The sequence below is a fragment of the Talpa occidentalis genome, unplaced genomic scaffold, assembly GCF_014898055.3.
Source record: "Talpa occidentalis isolate TD23 unplaced genomic scaffold, MPIMG_talOcc4v2.1 talOcc4.16, whole genome shotgun sequence".
In the NCBI taxonomy this organism is placed as follows: domain Eukaryota; kingdom Metazoa; phylum Chordata; class Mammalia; order Eulipotyphla; family Talpidae; genus Talpa; species Talpa occidentalis.
This window is the reverse complement of record NW_023601653.1, coordinates 55,494,518-55,516,909: the sequence shown is the minus strand read 5'-3', so window position 1 is coordinate 55,516,909 and position 22,392 is coordinate 55,494,518. Positions and strand designations below refer to the sequence as shown.

Sequence of the window (22,392 nt, the reverse complement as noted above, 5' to 3'; positions counted from 1 at the left end):
CCAAATATGAAATTATTTAAAAAGGTCTTTCTTTGATTTATGCTTATTTCTTCATTCAACTTCCCATAGGATTTTCTTCTACTGTAATATAATTTATGCTTTAACATTTTTATTGACAACCTGTACTATATCCTTATAATATAGTTTCAAATTTTAGTTTTGTAACCAGGATTCTTAATGAGAAAATCTTCCTAATTACATTGGTAAACATTATTACTATGCAACTAATCAAAATAACCTAAAATATTAAAAATTCAAACATTAAATTAAAATTAGGGCCTCCCTGGTAGCGCAGGTGGTTCAGCACAGCGCTGTGAAGCTGTCTGCAGCCTCTGCAGTGCGGGATTGATCCCAGTCAGCCACGGAGAAACCCACATGGCGCAGCAGACCTCTCCTGTCTTGCCCGCTGCTCCCCTCAGCAGTGTATTTCAGCAGTTTGCCAGTTCTGTTACCCGCTCTGTCTTTGGTGAATCCTCTCACCCTCCCGCACATCTGGCCTGTACCCCGGTTCTTGTATAAATAAATAAATCTTTTAAAAAATAAAAATTAAAATTAAGTTTAAAATATTAAAATTGTACTTGGCTGGTAAAGTCAGGTGCCCACTATTCAGCAGAAATAGTATGTTACAGTGACTGCAATTATATCAACTGTGATCAGCATAGTCCTATACTTTTACAACAAAAGCCACAATAACTAGTTCAAGGTTATAAATACATTATTTTTGTTTCAAATCCTCACATTATTCTAGAAATTTGTATTTTTCACCCTGTGAACCTACAAAATACCATTTGAATTATGTCACAAAGGGGTGATTTAACTTTCAGAAATATTAACTGCACTGCATGCAAAGGAACATGGCTTCTATATACTTGCCTTCTCTACATTAGGACACTCACGGGTTCTCCATAAATGCTACTTGAATTCTGACATCACTTAATGTGTGTTAAGTATTTTATCACTAACTGTTTGCTTTAATGTAATAAAGATTTTGTTGTGTTTTAGGTGCATTAAGCCACAACTTAAGTCTTTTGCTCTGGGTATCTACACATTAGCAGTGAGAGTTCTTGGTAAGTATTTCTATATTTTATTTATGGTAGCCATCACAAGTGTATTTTGAATAACTCACTAAATATTTTTACAGAATTATGTATAGCTAAACGATGTAGGTAATGATTTCTAAAATTTTTCTTCCTTCCTTCATTTCTACCCTCGCACATGCCTTTCTTTGATGTCTCCATTCCTTTTTTCAGAAATATTTACAGGGAACAATGTTCTGGCTGCAATATACCAATAACACTGTTGTGAGCATAATGACATTTTTGGGTGAACATCTTGTCTTTTCCAGCACTGATGCATTTTTAAAAACAAGACAACAACAACAAAAACCCATTCTGTTATGGGAGAATTCTCTGAGAAGAAAGCAAAAAACTGAAACATAAGAAAGTAATTTTTCATTTAACTGAAATATAAGTTCTTTCGAGCATCTCTCAATGCTAGCAAGTCATTTAGTAGAACGATAAGATCATTCATACAAATTTGAGTTGATGATTTTGTAAATGCACTTGAGGGCTGTTTGTTTTCAGCTACCAGATTTTTTAATATGCATTAACTAAAACCCATAAAGAAAAGAGTGAATGAGTAAGATAAGTTCTCCTTTAAAAGCTTATATTCTAATGAAAAAAGTAAAATAATCATAAATGTCCCTCTGTAATTTGACAGAAAAGAACTGCCAGGAAAAAAATAAACTCAGAGTTCTAAAACTATGAAAATATATTTGGTTTACATAGATCTTAATATAAAACAGGTATATAAGAAGAGACAATATTATCCTGATAAGTGAGAACACAACAAAAATGGAAATTTATGCCATGGTGACTGGCTCTAATTCCATAATATAAAAACAGATTATCTAGAAAAATGTCAGGTTGCTGAAGCTGAAGTATAACCCCAGCTGGAACTGGTCTTTATATCACTTGGGTAATATAGATAAAACCTACAATATGAAGGTAATTTCAAGAAATGACTTATAAAATTGATTTCATAAAAATAAAAATATACTTAAAGCGACATAAATATATTCAAAGTCAAAAAGCAAATGACAAACTGGGAACTTGTTTTTTAATTTATGTAACAGGCAAGTGGTAGCTATCCCTATTGTAGACAAAGCTCCTAAGTAATGCGAACAAAAAGATCAAAAACCAAGTAGATAAATGGATAAAAGAAATGGACAGCAATTTCATAGGAAAAAGTGCAAATGCCTCTTAATATATGAAAATATAATCAAACTTTCTTGTAATTAGATTACAAGAGTGCTCATGACAACAAGAGATACTCCTTGTCGCTTTCCTTCAATCTACAACTAAGAAGATATCCGTAATTCAACAGAGGTTCCACCACACATCACATCAGATGCCAGAGAGATCCCCAAATCTGTGTTTAAAGGTGTACAGACTGTGCCTTCCCACTACAGAGGGCAACAGTGATCCTCAGCCACAGCAGAGTCCATGACTCAAGCTTACCACCTCAAAAAAGGGGGCAACATACTGCATGGTAATCAAGCTTGCACTCACCCACTTGCCAGGATGGCGATTATAGGACTGTCATGCCTCATCATTCCCCTCCCCTTGCCATTGCAGAACCAATGAGCCAGGTGACCATCACCGAGGGGTGGTGCCCAGTGTCCCCAATACCCCAGAAGTGATGCTTGCAGTGCAGTGACACCAGCAGCAAGGTGCCATTTACGTTAGAGGCAGATCTCTCTGATGCAGCACCTCCTACCCTACAGAGTCAGTAGAAGTGGGAAATGTAGGCAATCAAGTATAGCCAGAGGCAACTCAGGAAAAAGAAACAAAAAATTTATGTTTTAACATCACCTGCTGGAAAACAGAAGAAAGGTCTCTAATTGCCAAGTTCCTGAATTAGAATTAAAGCAAACAAAGCTATACCTAAATAAGAAAGATACTGGCCACTTCAAATGTACCAGAGAAGCAATTTATTAAGAACCATGAATAGGGCCTCCCCTGGTTGCACAGCAGTTGAGCGCTGGCCACCGGTGAGGGTCCCACATGGCGCACAGACCTCTCCTGCCGCCCGCTGCTCCCCTCAGCAGTGTATTTAGTCAGTCTGCCTGTTCTGCTCCCTGCTCTGGCTCTGGTGAATTCTCTCACCCTCCGTGCTTCTGACTGTATCCAGTGCTTGTATGGATAAATAAATGAATCTTAAAAAAAAAAAAAAAGAAACATGAATAATCATAACATGATACCATATAAAGAAAATGATAATTCTCCACAAACCTGTGATGTAACTAACACAGAGTTAGAGAATTCAAAATAACTGTCATGAAGAAATTCAACAAGCTATTTAAAAAAAAGGAACTCAGAAAGCCAACTCAATGAATGCAGGAATAAAATTAATGAACAGAAAAGCACTTTCCTAAAGAGATTGAACCAAACAAATTCTGGACCTGAAGAACTCAACAAGTGAGATGAAGAATGCAACTGAAAGCATTTGAAATACGGGAGGTCATACAGTAGAGAGATTTAGTGAATTCAGGCATAGAAATCTAGAAATATTTTAGGTGAAAACTAAGGAGTGAAACTAAGACTTTTTTAATGAAGAAACTCTTCAGAAACTATTCAACTTCATTAGGAAACATAACATAAGGATAATGGATACCAGAGAAGAAAAAGAGAGGGTAGAAAAGAGCAGAGAAGTTATTTAAAGAAATAATACCAGAGAATGCCCAAAGCTAGGAGGGACCAGGACATACAACTTCATAAAGTTAATAAAACATCTAATAATTTCAATGCAAAAGGAGTTTTACCAAGAACATCAAAGATGCCAAGTCAATTATTAAAAAATTTAAAGGTAGTCAGGAACCAATGAAGTACCCTTATTGATTATCATAAGTCATGTCATCAGCAAATCTACATGCTGGGTCAGTGAAGGAAACTATCAAAATGAAAAAGCAACCAAATGAATGGGAGAAGATTATTTGCAAATCATATATCTGAAAAAGGGGTAATAACCCAAATATACAAAGAACTCATACACTAAACAACAATAAATAACTTAATTAAAAAATTGGCAGTGGATCTGAATAAACACTTCCCTGAAAAGACATATAGATGGTCCATAGACACAGGGAAAGATGTTCATCTTCACTTATGATTAGGGAAATGCAAACTAAATCCACAATGAGATACCACTTCACACCTGTGAGAAAGGTGGTAAAAAAAGAAAAAGAGAAAGAAAATAAATTATGTTAATGAGACTGGGGTGGGGGGAAGGGTCCTTTACACTGTTGGTACAAATATAAACTGACATAGCCACTATGGAAAATAATATGGAGATTCCTCTAAATTTAAGATAAGAAATTTCATATTATACATCTATTCCACTTCTGGATATTTATTCAAAGAATATGTGTAAACAATAAATCAAAATATATGCACTCTGATGCTCTTAGTAGCATTTTTTAGAACTAAGATAAGGAAACAAAGTCCCCACTGACAGATGAATGGATAAAGATGTGGCATATATACACAATGAACTACTCAGCTATGAAGGAAAAGAAAATCTTGCCATTTGTGATAACATAATAGACTTTGAGGATACTGTGATAAGTGAAATAAGCCAAGTAGAAAATGACAAATACCATATGATATCACTCATGTGGACCATAAAGAAACAAGGCAAATGAGTTAAAAAAAAAAAAAAAAAAAAAACGCTTACCAAGAACAGATTGATGGTTGCCAGAGTGAAGAGGGGGTGGCAGGGGGATGAATGGATACAGAGTGTCTGGTGATGGATGGAAACTGGACATTTGCTGGTCATCATGATATAGTAAAGTATACACAGATGTTAGATTATGTTTCACAGTTAAAACTTATTATGTAGTGATATAAACCAAGTTACCTGATTAAAAATTTATTTTAAAAATAGAATACAAATTCAAACCTCATTAAGATATCACTTGTTAATTATCAAATTGGCGTCACCAAATGTGGCTTACAATGTTTAATAGACACATTTACATATAGCTGTTGAGAAAATGGTTTCATTTCTAAGGAGGATTATTATAACATAAAGTTACATGGATTTATCTTGAACCAAGCAACCCCACTTTTAGTAACCAATGTCAAGAATTTGCTAACCAAATATGAAATAAATCTAATTTTATGGATGTCCAATTATTGTGAGATTATATATAACAGCAAATGACTGCAAACAATATAATTATCAATTCATATGTAATTGGTTGAACAAATTAGAGTAAACTCACATATTGGAATGCTATGCAACTATAAAGACAATTGGGGAAAATATCTCCCTATAATGTTACCCAGAGTATTAGTCAACTCTGACTGCACTAACAGAGTACCACCAACTGGTACTCAATATGGTACCAGTTTGGGGTGCCATGTTTGGGGATAATATATTCTGAACCCCATGAGTCTCACATGTACATAGTAGAAATAATGAGGTGTGACTCAAAAGGTTTGTTCAAACTTGGGTTCATATACCTTGCTGGGCTAACACAGAGGGAAAACGGTTTAGGGCTTCTGGCCAGAGAAGGCAAGTGATGGAAGCTGACCAAAAAAGGTATAATAAATATGGGTAAGATTTGCTATGCAGATTTAAGTAGATGCCTTCCCCATTTAAAAAAAGCCTCTTGTGATTAAAATCATGCCTCTCCTTTCAGTACAGAAATGAAGAGTTCCCTTATAAATGTAAATTTTCCTTATGATAGGTAAACTTATGCTGCCTTCAGAGTTCTCCTGTGTTTTCTGTTTCTCAAAATAGTCAGCTCAAAATATTCCTTACATTAGGGACATATTCTGGTGTCCCACAGATAGATACCCTTGGTATTACCAAAGCAGTAATTATTGCATAAAAATAAGTGATTCCAGATATTCATTACACAATAACCAAAAGATGTGAATATATTTTTACTAGCAATTATTTTGTCTTCTCACAGCGGGAATTCCAGCACCTGTATATTTTGGAGTTCTGATTGACACTTCATGCCTCAAATGGGGATTTAAAAGATGTGGAAGTAGAGGATCCTGCCGGCTCTATGATTCAAATGCTTTTAGGTACTGTATCAAAATTATTGCAGCATCTCACATCTACAACATCCCAGATTTGCACTATTCACTGGGCACTAATAATTCCTCATGTAGCTATACTGCTTTTAAAGTTTAATCAAGAAAGGTGCTCTATTTTATAGAATAATTCTATTGTTATTTGGTTATTTGGCTAGATTTTTCATTTTTTTTAAGATTTTTTTTTTAATTCATACAATAGCTGGGGTACAGGCACGGGAGGGTGAGAGGATTCACCAGAGACAGAGTGGGAGCAGAACAGGCAGACAGAACAAAAACACTGCTGCGGGGGATCAGCGGGCATGACAGGAGAGGTCTGCCGCACCACGTGGGAATCTCCCTGGCAGGCTGCGGACAGCTTTACAGCACTGTGCTCAACCCGCTGCACCACCAGGGAGGCCCTAGATTTTTCATTTTCCTCTATTTCTAATCTTGACTCATTTTAAATAATTTTTTTTTAAAAAACAACATAAAATTTCAGAGTAGAGTAGAATTTTGAAAGTTTATACATGCAAGAGTAATTCCCTGAAACTCTGAATCATTTAAATGTAGGTCACATTTTGGGTTTAATTCTATTCTTTTTCAAACTGAGCCAAACTGTCCTATTTACGTCAGAAATAATCCCCTGGGCAAGAGTTGGATTTGGCTCTAAATCTGTCTGGTTTTTATTGCCAAACTGATGTTCAATAATTCCAGTACTTGAACTGCATAAAAGTAAAAGGTTTTCTCTGTTTGTGTGAGCATGTATGGGGGCTGAGGGCATGGCTTTTTCACTATGGTATCATTCAGTTCAATTCATTAAACATTTAGTACCCTTACTGCTTAAAGGAATGCTTCAATAGCTTTAAAAGCAAGAAGGATCTTAAAGTCTTATAATCTGAGCATTTTCTAGAGAAATAAACTTGGTGCTGAACAATTTAAGTTGGAAGTTGGACATGAATTGAACCAACTATCTCAAATAAGTTTGTTTAATAGACTTTGAAGTTATGTGAAAAGTTTATTTTGGTATTTGAAAGGGACCTGATCCGTGAGTTGAATTTGCACTTTGCTCACACTTGCTAGGGCTGTATTCACTGTAAATCAAAGTCAATATAATTCAGAGTTATGTGCAATGTGACCACAATGAATCACTGAACATGGTCTTCCATACCTTCCTGTTTTGTGACAGCATGCCCAACTAAGGTGTTCTTATGGGAGAAAGTTATTTAAATCTCTGGTTTATTCCTAAGTCATTCTTCTCTACCGAAGTTCTGATACCCCCTTTCATTGCTTCTTGAATGAAGTTTTTCTACAGAGGTTAAATTGAGCAAGGTTTAAGGATAAGGTAACCATAATTATTATTCAAACCTAAACCTTCTGACAGTGTAAGGGAGCAGTATTAAGAATCACACTGGGATATTTCCCTTAGCATAATCTCTTCCACAGTCAGAAGGAAAAAGATAAATATCAGATGGTTTCACTTATACACAGAATATAGAGAAACCAAACAAAGGGTCAGGTAAAGGATAACACTTGCAAGCTTAACATTGACCTAAGGCACACAAGAGGGGAGGGAGAGGGGATGAGTCAAAATGGGAAAAAGCACAAGGACCTATGGTGATGGATCACTGGTGCTGTGGCGGTGGGAGAACTATGAAGACTACACCTGAGGGGAGAAGTCATTACTGCCCAAATACTAACCATGATGTAAGGGGAAAAATTTGTTTCTTTTAGCCCTTAAAAAAATGAATGAATAATGTGTAAAAATATATGTATATGAACATACAGTTTTATTTCCCTGTTAGCACAAAACTCTGACCATCATTTTAAGTAAATTCATTTTAAAAATTTCAAAATAACACTGGGACAACCTAGCACAAGCTGGGATTGTTCTAGACAAGTAGAGAAATGGTCACCTAGTCTAAGGTCAGAGGATGAACTGATTATATAGATCATAATAACTGAAGATGATGGTACTACTAAAAAATTATTTTATATTATCATCAAATGCCTTCAATAATCTGTCATATAGTCACAGAAAGGCCTTTTGTAGCCACTGAATTGGCATTCCTAATGAAAACCATCCCCATTATGGCTTTATTAAGTGAATGACTTCAATGATGTTAATATTAATTCAATGATATTAACTTCCTTTAGTATCTTATTTAAAGTCAGACAGATGCAATAATTATGACCAAGACTCTTTCTTCTTCTAGACACATCTATCTGGGACTAACTATGATACTCGGCACAGTGTCCATTTTCCTAAGTATTATGGTACTTCTCACTTTAAAGAAAAAGTATGTTTCAAAACATAGAGGTTTCAGAACCAAGAAAGAAAGAACAGTGGTACCTACAAGAATCAAGAAGGAAAACTATACTACAAGCAAACATTTGCTACAACCTAACTACTGGCCAGGAAAGGAAACACGGATTTAGAAAAATGAGTTAGAGTCATGTTTTCTCATTTCTGAAAATTCTGAAAATAAATTTTAATTAAATGGGTTTTGAATGTGTAACTCTTTTTCCTTTCAAAAAAATTCTACTTTGTTTTTGATCCTAGGTATTAGATAACATACCTGATAACAAATATAATTAGACATTTTATAGAAGATGTGGCTAATAGAAAATTAATATTAAACCATTCAGTTTATGTACAAATTCCTTTTTATTTTTTCATTCTACCTAAATGCCCTTTGTGCCCATTGATATAGTTAGCTGTAATCCTAATACACTTGTTCCTATAGTCTAATAATTATGTGGAAAGTAATTCCGAACCTAGTTCACCTGTCTAATGTTAAAAAGTTAAACCTCATCTTGGCCCCCTTCAAATACCAATTTAATGATGTAGTATTTGTTAGGACAGAGTCAGAATCTGAAGAGGAAGATTTCACTTTAAGTTGTTTTCTTTTGAAATATAATAGGTGATACAAAAATATTTAGTAGCAAATGAGTTTGGGAGATTGAAATTTTAATAGTGCTCTTCTACCATTCATTACATATGCTTTATGTATGGTGTTTTATGTGGTCATGGTTGTACAGTAATAATGTTAACATGCTTTGCTGTCTTTCTATAAATTCAATGTATTAAAAATTATTGTTAAATAAAACACTGGCCTCATTTTAATATAGGTAAGCAGCACCAGACACACACATGCGATATGGTCCTAAAACATGTTTGAAAGTCTATCCCAAACTGAGTTGTTCTACCAGGAGTGCAGAGTGATGTTAAGCAATGGGTGGTTCTGTTAGGGGCTCTCCCTGGCATAGATAACCACAGGATCTCGGAGCTTCCAGGCAGAAGACCACACTGGCATTCTGGTAGACAGCAGTAGCACACTTCTGGATAGCTCCACATTTTTCTGCACCTGGAAAAAGTGAAGCTAGGCATTTACTCTTCGCTGGCTTCCTAGTGTTTCTCTGAGTATATATAGCAGGTTTGGCTGTCCAGGATCTTTAATCCAAAGCTCTCTTACATACTGCTTTTCTTCCTCGACCACAGCTGCATAGGAGGGCCCTCCCAAGAAAAAGACTTAAGGCAGAGACCACCACAGTGAGGCAACCTGAGCCACTACCATTTCACAATCCAATACTTTCTATACTCCATAAGCCCTGAACCACTCAGAGAAGATTGGGTGGTTAGACCAAATGGGCTAAAAAAGGAAGTGTGGAGTGCTAACCAGTAGAAGTGAGAGCACAGTGTCCCTCAAATGTAAAAGGGGAGGACATGGAGATTTTCAAGGTCAGAATGGGACCTATAATTCTATTACATATCAGCCACTGTAAAAACTGTATCCCTTAGTCTTTATAGCAGTCTCAGTATCATAATTCCCATTTTACAGAAGATGAAACTGCACATCAAAAGAGGTTAGGTAAATTGCTTAACCTTGGATGGGCAGTCAGGATTAAACCCAGGTCTTAATATAAAACCATCCTTCCACCATCCCAGACTGACCCATAATATGACACTAAATAAATGGCTGTGTTATTTGTAATGTCTCTATACTAGTTTATTTATTTAGATCAGTTTTTCTCCCATATTTGTGTTCATATGTGTTTCAACAGTATGCAGATAATCAATCACCATTACAAAGCATTAGAATTTACTGCCCATCGGCAGGCAAATGGATAAAGAAGGTGTAGTATACAGTGGAATACTACTCAGCTGCAAAAAAAAAAAGATGAAATCCTGCCATTTGCAACATGGATGGACCTAGAGGGTATCTTAGTGAAATAAGTCATGCAGAAAAAGAAAAACATTGTATGATTTCATTCAGATGGTATTAGGGAAAAACAGCAGAAAGATGAACGAAATAAAACAAAAACTCTGGACTATAAAAAAACAAATTAGTGGCTATCAGAAGAGAAGGGAGAAGGAAGGTGGTTAAAATGGCTAAAACGTAAGAATTGTATGGTGAAGGAAGGAATGGGTCTTTTAGTGGTAAACTTATTGAAATCTATACACATGATTTTTAATGATGCACACCTAAAAGTTACTGTTATAATGCATATTCAATAAAAAGAATTTAGCATTTTCTTCAAACATGGATGATTTATATGGTTTGAAATACTGTACTACAAAAAACTCAAAATATCTATTTAAACCTAAGTTACATGATCAAGCGTAATCCATTAGAATCCCTAAAATTGTGGAGACTTGGAATTGTACTAAAATTCTTAGTGGCCCTTAGAAGCAGCAGCACAGGGTACTCCCAACAAGAATCTATTTGAGGGCCTCCCTGGTGGCACAAGGGGTTAAGGCACAACCTATGAAGCAGTCCACAACCTCTGTAGCACGAGTTCCATCCCCAGTGCAGCAGACCTCTCCTGACTCGCCCACTGCCCCCCTCAGCAGCGTACTTTGGTCAGTTTGCCTGTTCTGTTCCCACTCTGTCTCTGGTGAATCCTGTCACCCTGTTCCCTCCCCCCCCCCCGCACCTCTGGCCTGTACCCCAGCTCTTGTATGTATAAATAAACAAATCTTGAAGAAAAAAAAAATCTATTTGAGATATTTCTTGGGCCTAAGTCCAATAAGGAGGTCCAGAACAAAAATGCAGTAGTCTTACTCACACCATGCAAGGGTCTGTTTCCCTTCTACCAACTTGATTATGCTATTTACTTTTATCCTTCTGCTTTAATTTTTTGGCATACACTTTTTAAAAATTTTTACCTATACTGTTGATTTGTAGACTGGAACTGTACAGTCAAGCTTAATAATAAAGACACTAAATTTGCCTCAAAGTTTGAAAATCAGGAATGCATTTGTGGGTGATTGGAAAACATCATTGGTCCTGCAGCAAGGCAAGACAGACTTTGAGGCAAATAGTCACCCACAAATGCATTTGATTTTCTATTTGATGCAAAATTACTATTTCCACTAAAAGGAGATAAAATTTCCAATGTCCCTGTTTGGATATTTCAACTTAAAATTGTCTTTCTAAGGTAGATTAATCACATTTATAATTAGAGAATGTAGTCTATTCAATTTGCCCTTTTGGAAACTTAAAGTTAAGCCAAAGAAATCAGCAATTTGTGGAAATGTTCAAATTTTTGAAAATAAAGTTCACTGATTATAGAGGACAAACTTAATTATATATGCATCAAATCAAACCATCCTATTAACATTCACACCTTCTGATATTTTCCTTCCTATTTTCTCTTTCAAGACCTAATGGTGAGAGTATATTAAAATCTCCCAACTCAAATGAATTTTTGTGAATTGCTTCCATCTTTAAAAGGTTTTTTAATCACTTAATTTTAATGCTGCATTTACTAAATATTATATGCTTATGGAGTCAAATTTTTATATGATGTAGCTAATAATAATCTTAGTATTAATTTGTCATTTCTGTTTTATTTATTGTGTTTGTTTGATATAGCTTTGGTCCTGATTTTACTCCTAGTAATTTTTTGTTTTTTCCTTAAGGTTAGATATTTATTAACAGCATAAAGTTGAACTTCACTTTTACTTTAGCTAGCATTTTGTCTATTACTAAAGATATCTAAAAGTCACACCTGATTTTTGTATTTACTTCTGGTATATTGTTCATAGCATTCTTTTCTATGTTTCCAATTGTCTCCTTTTATCTTACATGTTAAATATATATTTTTGCTTTTATATCTTACTGGCAAAATGGAAGTTATAGCCATTTTATTAGCAATGTGAGAAATATTCTACAATTGGTTAGCCATAAATTATGTAATTATGCCTTAATTCTATTTTTATCTTCCTAATAATGCCAAGAATCAATAAATACTGTGCACTGAAACTCTGTGTAAGATTAAAAAATTAAGATGTAAAACTTAAAACCTGAACATAAAACCTGAGACCACAAAACTCCTAAAAGAAACCACAGGGAGTCAACTCCTTGACACCAGGCCCTTGGAGGTCTTCCTTTATCACCCATCTTTCATAAAATAGCATATGCTGTCCCTCTCTATTCCATTAACCTTATTTGTTTCTCTTAATAGCACATATCCCTCATTAACAAATCTTTTTGCTAATTTGCTGTCTGCAAGTTTCACAACTGTCAAGGGATGTTGTTATTCCTTGCTGTAATAGTAGGCAAACCATGGTCAAATAAATAAAACATTCCATATTTAAGGGAGGTAGGACAACTGAGGAAAAATGAGGAGCTGTAGAAGGCTTTGCCCTCAGAAATCAATTCACCCCTAACAAGTATACAAATAGTTGTCACATACTAGAAGTTAAAAAACATTTTACCCAAAGTTTCACATAATTGACTCATTCCAGAAAGATTTTATTGAGATATTATTTATGATTACTTGGACTTTACTACTGAGGTTACTCAGATGCTTTGACATGTAAGACCCTTTAAAAGACTGCATTTTTTGACATCCAGCTTCCAACATTAGCACAACTCAAATCTTAGGTTATACAGTGCTTTAGGCCAGGTCTGGCTTGGATGAAATCCATATTTTAAAAATCTGGGCATTGATTTATTTCATGCCTAAGGCTAATGTCATTGGAACATACTCTATCCTTCAGAAGCAAAATCCAAGGTAGTGAAAGATTCCAATTCCAAGACAGAAAAGTATTCAGGAGGCTAACAAGTGCATCTGTTTTACTATATTCAGAAACACATATTAAAAAAATAGATACCCTGCCATAACTCTGGCCACTGTGAAAGTATATAGTTAATGCAATTCTGTTTGTGATGAATGTTTATAATTGTGCATTTTTAAATGGAGTCTTTGCCATTGTAAATCTGGGTCTGGACCTCCTGCATGTTAGCAGAGTGCATATTGGACTGGGGCTCCACCAGCTCCATCACCACATCTTAGGGGATCCAGTGACTCTCAGCACAGGGTTCTGTAGTCCTGATGTTTTCCCAGATAGCCAGGGAATCTACTGCTGCTAATGTTTCTCTGTGTCTGCATTCTTCCTTCTACCTGCAATTCCATGCCTCCCATTTCTCCATTTACTAGGCACAAGGTAGTTCAAGTAATTGATTTTTATATACAGAAAACTTAGCTAAGTCATGGGTCTAAAATAAAGTGCTGTTCTAGCGTTCAGCTTTCATGTATCATTCCCACTACATGGTGAGTTCCTTTTTCTGCCACTATTAAAAGACAAGAAAAACAACTCTCTTGATCCTACAGCTCCCTCTAGTTACTGTTTTATCCCTCTTCTTTTGCTGTAACCAGATTTCAAAAACCAGTTCTGTAGAATATTTATAATTATTATTCACTGCTCACTATATATAGGCTTTGTGCTAACTGCTACATATAATTATTAAACCTATGTTACAGAAGACAACACAGAGGTTTAGAAAGATAACTTATTTATCTCATTTACACAGTCAACCTGAGATTCAAATTCACATTCTTACTGTAGTGCTGCCACGTCCTAAGTCTCAGATACTCTGTGTGCCCAAGCACAATGCACACTCATGGTACAATATGCTAAAATCTGATTTCCAGATAACAAAGGTGCCAACTCAATACATGAATTTTTGTCCACTTTTCAATCTTTCTTTAGGACTCAGTATCTTTAACTCCTTTCCTACTCCATGATACTGGTTTCCTTGGCGTCTGTGAGTGATTTTCTCCTGGATCCCCTAATTCTCTGACTTCTTTCTCTCAGGTTTTTCCTTCATTGTCATTTCTTCTGGTTTTCTATGGCATTTGTATTCATATAGGTACCAGAAGAAGTGGCTTCTTCTGTATTCAAATATTTTTTCTACCATGACTCCTAAAAGTGACATCTCATTTAGAACTATCTCTACTTAACCATAATAGATCAAATGGAACTTGTCTGAAAGGAAATTACTCCTACAATGTTATAAGTACAAGAGGCTTTGAAAATGTTGCAAGAACTATAAGGAAAAGACTCACTTTCTAATGACATGAGGTGGCATATAAAGGATAAGGTAGGTTTTTTTTTTTTTTAAAAGATTTATTTATTTATTTATACAAGCACTGTGTACAGTCAGAAGCATGGGAGGGTGAGCGAATTCACCAGAGCCAGAGCAGGGAACAGAATAGGCAGACTGATGAAGTATACTGCTAAGGGTAGCAGCAGGTGGCAGGAGAGGTCTGCACGTCATGTGGGACCCTCACCTGGTGGCCAGGGATCGAACCGGCACAGCAGAGGCTGTGGGCAGCTTCACAACCCAGCGCTCAACTGCTGCGCTACCAGGGAGGCCCAAGGTAGGTTTTAATGTCATTAACCTGACAAAGAGGAATCCTTGGAAAACTTAAGAGTATGAGGTAGGTCAGTGTGAGAGAAAATATGGGCTCTATCTTACTCCAGTCTATGACCAGTTACTGAATAACTGATGTTACAGGTATTTAGCCACTACAGGTTTTAATATGGACCCTACCATGGAGAGTAAGATCCAAGTGATAAAAAATGAAAAAATCCTCATGAGTAGGATTAGCAAACTTTTTCTAGAAAAGGAGCAGATGGTATACATTTGAGATAAGTCATAGGATCTCTGTATGACCACTTAACTGCCTTTGTAATGTAAAAGTACAAAGGAAATGAGTATGGCTGCCTTCCAATAAAACTTTATTTATAAAAACTGTCAAGAAGTTAGATTTGGTTCTCAGTGTGTAGTTTGCTGACCACTGATATAGAGGAAAAGAAAGCAAAGATCAATATTATTACCACAAAACCACACCTAGTGCCTGCTTTTCTTAATGCCCAAACATTTAGTAGAACATTTAGCAACTTTTCAACTGTGTTCTAAAAAATTTAAGGACTGATAATTTGTCCATGTGTGAGCAAGACTATTACTAAAAGAGCAACACTCCAAGATACACATTTTACCTCCAACTACTCTGTAGCTCATAAATCATAACTTACCTGTTAGTGTAGATGAACTGCACAAAGCACATTACTTTGCATATAAATGCTGTTAAGTAAATGTGTCTCAATTGAATGAGCTAAGTCTTTAGCACTACTAGGTTGTACTCAATCTCCTGTTTTCAGCTACTCTCCAGTCTCAAGTCTGATGTAAAACTTCCTTATACAAGTGACACAAATACTCAAAGATCAACTCAAGCATACATTTCCCAACATATGGTAGTACAGTTGACTGTCACCACCCTTAGTGTCACTAAGATACTTGTAATGATATTCTAAATGTAGTTCTTTTGAAGGACTTGACTCCTCCACCAGGAAGCTGACCTGGCTGGAACACCAACAGTAGACTTTTCTCTGTTTTTCCAATAGTCTTTCCTCCCAGTACAGAAAATGTTGTCTAGATGGCCCTGACTTCATATTGGTTACACCTAACTTTCTTCTGGAGTATTTGAGCCCACAATTCCTTGTTTTAAATTCAGTGAATCAAAGCCATGGCATGTTCCATGCATGTATTTCAAAACTATCTCTACTTACTTTTACTTTTCTCAAAGATACAGATATTAGATATTAACATTCCTTTGTTATGGGAAATACTGAATATTCAGTCATGATCTGTGTCATTCAGGATAAGTATACAGGGACCTCAGCTATGTACATTTGGTATAAAAAAATAATGTAGAAAAAAGAAAAGGCTAATGACTAGGGAAACAAACCCTACCGTGTTAGTTTGCTCAGTCTGCTATAACAAACCACAGCCTGGGTGACTTAAACAATGAAAATTTATTCTTAACTCCACAGTTTTAGAGGCTAGGCAATCCCTAAGACAAAGTGCTAGCCAAATAAGTTTCACTGTGAGGCCCCTTCTTGGGCTTAGAGGCAGCCATGGTCTTCCTGTGCGCTCACATGACCTCTTCTCTGTGCATGCATGGAGGGAGAGTGTTTGGATTCTCCTTATAAGAACACTAATCCTATCATATCAGGATCACTCTTATCTCATTTAACCTTAATGACATCTTAAAGACCCTGTTTCCAAACAGTCACACTGAGAGTTTAGGGCTTCAACATACAAATTTTAGAGGGACACCATTAAATCTATAGCATTTCACCCATTCCCCTCACAGAAAAAAAAAAAAAAAGTCTTTATCATATGAAAAATACCTCCACCCCAGCAATAACTCTGAAGTCCAAACTCTTACCTACAGAGCACCTCAATCAGTCACAGGTAGGATTCATGTACAGGTAGCTATTACACTACTTGTAAATAGTGTAATCCTCAAGTATTTATTATACTCTTGTGGCATCCCCAGCCCTCCTTGTTCTGGGGGCTACTGTCTTGGTGCCCAGGGTTCCTTCTGGTCAAGCTAAGGGGCAAAAGTCCTGGTATGAGGAACATACTGGGAAACCAGTACCTGCTGAAAACAGCAGGCAGACATTGTGGCCAGATTAGCAAGATCAGGTAAAATGCCTTACTTTTAAAGATTAGTAGAAAGTTAAGTAATTATAAGGCCTAGAGACAGTATGCTTTCATTAGCAGGAACTATGGAGCCTCTTAAGCAACAGCCCTTGGTCACTCCACCCTAGCTTGCACCAGATGATGATGCATCCCCATGCATGTACTTTCCTCCATGAACCTGCCCACCTTCTCTAAACCTGGTTCTAAATAAAAACAAGACTGCCCATGGATCGGGGTGCACCTTTTTTGGTGTAGTCCCCCTAAGCCTCTCATTACCTGGACTTTGAGTAATCTTTTCTTCATCCTGCACCACTCTCAATGCTGCCGCCCTGCAAGGCAACACACTCTGTGAACTTGTGAAACTAAACAAGGCAGTATTTCCAAAACACAATGACAGGACAGTCAAGGGATAGACATTCCTATTCCAAAAAGGAAAATTCATAAAAGAGAAATAGGTAACACATTCCAAGCAAATCCAAAACCTAGCAAGGGAAATTTCATCAGATTTCAGCTCAAGAATAATCCTCTTTGGCTTAATGCTCTGCTTTCCAGGTCCATTGGGTAATATCTGCCTTGGTTCGCTGGTCCCACTGATTCAGAGACTGTCTTGTGAGGGCAGACCCATCCGTCAGACACTAAACGGGAGGGCTCCTGGTGGCGCAAGGGGTTAAACACCGTACTATGAAGCAATCTGCAACCTCTGCAGCATGAGTTCGATCCCTGGCCAGCCAGGGAGCAACCCACATGGCGCAGCAGACCTCTCTGGTCTCACCCATTGCTCCCCTCAGCAGTATATTTCGGTCAGTCTGCCTGTTCTGCTCCTCACTCTGCCTCTGGTGAGTCCTCTCATACCTTGCATCTCTGGCCTGTATCCCAGCTCTTGTATGCATAAATAAATCTTTTTTAAAAAAGTCACTAGACAGGGGCATCATGGCCCACTGTAGCTCCTGCCTCTCTTGAAAGTAAGAAAGAACTAACCCCACCCACTGTGGAAGAGTCACATCCCTGATGATCCCAGAACTGCCTCCACAGTCAATCTTCCCTTTTCTGGGACATTCCATTTCTCTCCTCTGGCACTGGACTAAAAACAGGACAAACCAAGACACTCGGTCAATGGTAGGCTAAAAAAATCTTCTCAGCTAAATACCTTCCACCAAACACTAGAAGACCAGTTCAGACCAGATTCTTTATAATAGAATCATCTTTTCTCATTTCCAATAGCATATGATCCACAGTTCTAAGATTTTGTGAGCATGGACTTTAATGTTCATAATTCTACCAACATTCTGCTTTATTATTGACAAATAGAGGCTTTCTCCTCAGCTCTGCTTTTTCGCTTTCTGGACTTTCACCAGAACTGACTTTAATGTTCATATTTCTACCAACGGTCCCTTTACAGTAATCACAGCTTTAAATGTACCTCAACACACTTCTCTACCCATCACCACCCAGTTTTAAACCACTTCCACATTATTAGGTATTTGTAACAGTAGCATCCCACTTCATGGGACCCATATCTTTCAGTCCCTTTAGGTTGCTATAACAAAATACCACAGACTGGTATTTTCACTCACAATTTTGAAGGCTGGGAAGTTCAAAATCAAGCTGCTGGTTGAAGAGTGTTGGTAAAAGCACTCTTCCTGCCTTGTACATGAGTCTCTCTTCACTTCTTTCTTCACACGGTCTTTTCTTTGTGTTTGGGTAGAGAGAGAAAGAGACAGAGTGTGAAACAGTAAGAATGTTTGAGAGAGATCAATCTTCATCATAAAGGCATCAGTCCTGTTACATTAGGGCCCTAGGGCCTCCCTGGTGGAGCACAGCATTGTGTAGATGTCTGCAGCCTCTGCAGCACAAATAGTTCGATCCCCAGGTGACCAGGTGCAACCCACATGGCGCAGCAGACCTCTCCTGTCTCACCCGCTGCTCCCCTCAGCAGTGAATTCCAGTAGATCCACCTGTTCTGCTCCCCACTCTGTCTCTGGTGAAACCTCTCACCCCCAGAATCTCTGGCCTATACCCAGTTCTTGAATGCATAAATAAATAAGTCTTAAAAAAAAGTTTAAGGCCCTAGCCTTATTCATAAGAGCAAGGCAGGGTAATATCAAGTAAGACACTATGCATTGTACATAGGAAATAGTCACATACATTGTTTATGGCCTATCTACTCTGAGTTGATTTTCCAACCCAAGGGCACAACTGGAAGAGTGTGAGGAGCCAGTGCTATCTGAAGACCAGCCTCAGCACAACAGGACACATTTGAGGCCAGGTGTCCAGCAGAGTGCTCAGGAGTTCCAGGGGCTGAAGATCACAAGCTCCTGGCAGCGAAGGCCTGCTTACTGCGGAACTGCCTTTGTTCAGCTCATGATAAAAAGCCAGCTAAAAATGAAACGTTAAGGCTGCTTCTGTAGTGTGTTAATGTCCCCCCTTCCAGTTCACTGGCTGTCTGATTAAAGCACACCTTCAAGACTCAGTTCCTGTCTCTACTTTATTGGCATTTGGTGGTAACAGGTGGCCTGAGCTCCAGATTTCAGTTACCTTATGACTTCATATAACTTAATTACTTCCCCCAATCCATATTACAGTGTAGTTTAAGGGCTTCAACATAAGAAATGGAGGGTTCATAATTCAGTTATAGCTCCTCCTTTCACTGAAGGCGCCCTAGAGAAGATGCTCAGACACAAGGACCACTGTAACAACTTAAATAAAATCCAACACAAGAGAAAGCTGTTAAGACAGGCGGCACAGGGGTATCCTGGGCTCACCTCCTCTCACTGACATACCAAACACCTGGTGATACAGCACAGGCAGCAATGCACCCTGAAAAAGATCAGAAAAGAAGCTCAACAGCTGTTCCACGGCAAGGATCAATGGGACCCACCAGAACAGGTAGGGCAGACAGAACCAAGGTATTGCCTTGGTTCACACCTCACCCCAACACGGAGCTCGCCCATCCTGGCTTCACCCTGAGGAGTGAGGGTAGGGTGGTCTACAGCAGGTGGCCCAACCTTTGGGACCTGCACTGGAGAGACAGGCCTCCCCAAACATCTAGCTTCTTAAGTCTAGAGGGCTTACCCCTAATGGGCAAGCGTGCAGACTCACTCACCCCGGGGTCCAGCGCAACAGTAGCAACTGGAAAAGCTTCCCGAAGGAGCCTCCTAGCTAGCGTTACAGGGTCTACAGAACCTGGGTGGGCCAGTCTCTCGCGAGATGAGCACCGTCTTTGGCACCCTCTCCCCTCCCTCAAGCCGCTGAAGGACGCCATTTCAGTGTCATTCCTAGTTTGTTGGTGCCGAGGGCTCCCCATCGGACCCCAGGACTGGCCCAGGGTCACGGCTGAACACCACACTCTGCAAAACCCCCACTGGCTGGCCGAAGCGGCGGCCCAAAGCAGGGCACGGCATATGCCGCGCGCATGTCCACGTAGTGCGCCTGCGCACGTGCCCCACGCCACGCCCAGGCCGCGCTGGCGAGGCACAGCTGGAGGGGCGGCCGCGCAGAACGTCATTGCGGCGGGCCCTCGGCTCACGCCCCTGCCCCGCCCTCCAGGTGCAGCCAAAGCAGGAAGTGACCAGGAAAGGTAGGTCACGGAGCGCCACGTGTGCGCGCCACGGTGCTGGGAGGGCAAACAGAGTGTGGGCCGGTGACTGACCCACGCCGGTGAAACTTGGAGCAGAGCAGGCTGACTGGGCTGGTGGGCCGGTGTCCCCACAGCTGGCTCTGGGGTGGGGCATCTTTACAGAAAAGAAAGTGGTTTTGTTACAGGGTAAACCCGGATATGAAATGGGGTTGTCTGACTGGGGGTCCTCACCGGCGCGCTTAAAGAGGACTTATGAATGCTAAACTGCAGACATACACAAAGGTTGATAAAAGGTTTATTTACAAGGGAAGGGGAAATGGGAAATAAATAACTCAGGGAGAAAAAGAGGGAGATGAGTTCGTAATGTGTCCTACCGGTTCTGCTGACCTTGAATCCCAATGACCCGCAGAGCTGGCAAAAAAAAACCTAGTGCGCCTTATGGCCAGGCTCCCGACCCCCAGCCACATGGCCAGTTAAAAAACTCAGAGAGCCTAGTTGCTTAACTCCGCCCTCAGGTCCTCGCTACCTTCCCTTTGGTGATCATGGAAATTTGTAGTTCCCATGTCGTGGAGGTGGACTCCACAAAGCCTGTGTGGAGTTTGCTCGGGACATCCTTTCCCCCTAACAGTTTTGTGAGGCACCTCCTCAGAGGCACTAAGACCATGAGAAAGCATAGTCATGTTATGGTAGCATAAGAGTGGGAAGAGTTTAGAGTAGTTGTTACCAGGAGAAACTGAATGTGCAGGTACCTGGAGTCCTCCCGAAGAGCCTTGAGACCAGGATAGTGGCACTTGGTACAGCCATACCCACGGGAGATTTGTGTGTGACACTCCTGGCTTCCATGGAACATGTCACTATTGAGTGAGTCAGGAAGAGGTAGGGCTATGGAGGCCAGCAAGAAAGAAGTGAAGAAGGTAGTTACCAACTGTCTTATTTACCTGTTTTCAAACTTAGTGGCTTAACATAGCACACATTTATTCTCTTACAGCGCGGGAAGTCCCAAGACTGAAATCACTTTTGCTTGGCTAACATCAAGGTATGTCTGGACTGGCCGAAGGGAGACTCTGTTTCCTTGCCGTTTTTAGCCTTAGTGGCCTCACCTCTATGTTTGAAATGTCTGGTTTCAAGCTCTCCGTCTATTATTACACCCCTTCTCATCTGACTATAGCAAATCTCCCTGTAACTCCCTTTTAAAGGTCCTTTTTGCTTTATGTTTAGAACTTGTCTATATTATCCTGGCTACCCCCATGTTCCGTGGTCCTTAACTTAATCACGTCAGAAAATTCCCTTTTGCCTTATAAATTGACATTCATGGGTTCCAAGAATTAGAATGTGGGTATTTGGGGGGAGGATGTTGTTCAGCCTCCCACAGCATCCTTCTCCAGTGCCTTTCATCTTTCTTTTATACTTTACCCAGATTTCAAATCCTGAGACAAGATGTTATTCAAACTTCTGTAGACTCATTCACATTTTGTTCAACATTTTTAATGGGTGTCCAGAAATGTGCTAGCCTTTGAAGTAAATACGGTAGATCTAGCTCCATCTTCATGGTGTTCACAGGTCACATCATTCCCTTTACTAAGTTGTGTGTGCCCCTGCCCTTACACCCTTCCTTGCTGCTGCGGGTTTTTCTTCTCTAGTCCAATCCTGCCTTCCAGATCCTGCCAGGTCTGACTGTCCTTCTGGGAAGATGGCACAAGAACACAATTCATTTTGCCAGGTAACGCTATTAATCTATTAGCATCAAAAACCTACGTACCTGGTGTTTACTCTTTAGTTACCTTGTTTCTCTGAAGTTGCATGGACAAATACAGTAATATCCTAGACATGGGTTAAATTTGTGAAAGCTCCTAATCCCCTCTGAGTAGGAATTAGTGACTATTTAGGTAATGCCCAAGAAAGAACCATTCTCAGGAGAAAAAGCTGCTTTTACTGCAAAATATTA

At 38.9% G+C, this 22,392-nt stretch overlaps 2 protein-coding genes across 5 annotated transcripts in view; both read left to right on the top strand.

Moving 5' to 3' along the window:
• SLCO1C1 (solute carrier organic anion transporter family member 1C1) overlaps positions 1-8,585 on the top strand; it is a 48,639-nt gene extending 40,054 nt beyond the window's left edge. Inside the window, exons 13-15 of the mRNA XM_037514263.2 lie at positions 1,003-1,067; positions 5,981-6,098; positions 8,303-8,585. Coding sequence (XP_037370160.1) covers positions 1,003-1,067; positions 5,981-6,098; positions 8,303-8,525 — 406 coding nt within the window. The 3' untranslated portion in view covers positions 8,526-8,585. The remainder of the gene's footprint in view (positions 1-1,002; positions 1,068-5,980; positions 6,099-8,302) is intronic.
• An 11,806-nt stretch (positions 8,586-20,391) lies between these two features.
• The window catches only part of SLCO1B3 (solute carrier organic anion transporter family member 1B3), an 81,428-nt gene continuing 79,427 nt past the window's right edge, over positions 20,392-22,392 (top strand). For 3 of the 4 annotated variants that reach the window (XM_054696406.1, XM_054696405.1, XM_037514261.2), the window contains exons 1-2: positions 20,392-20,447; positions 21,436-21,483. The gene's annotated coding sequence lies outside the window, so the exon portion shown is untranslated. Of the gene's footprint in view, positions 20,448-21,435; positions 21,484-22,105; positions 22,168-22,392 lie in introns of all 4 variants that reach the window. The other variant, XM_037514260.2, reaches the window with a different exon arrangement.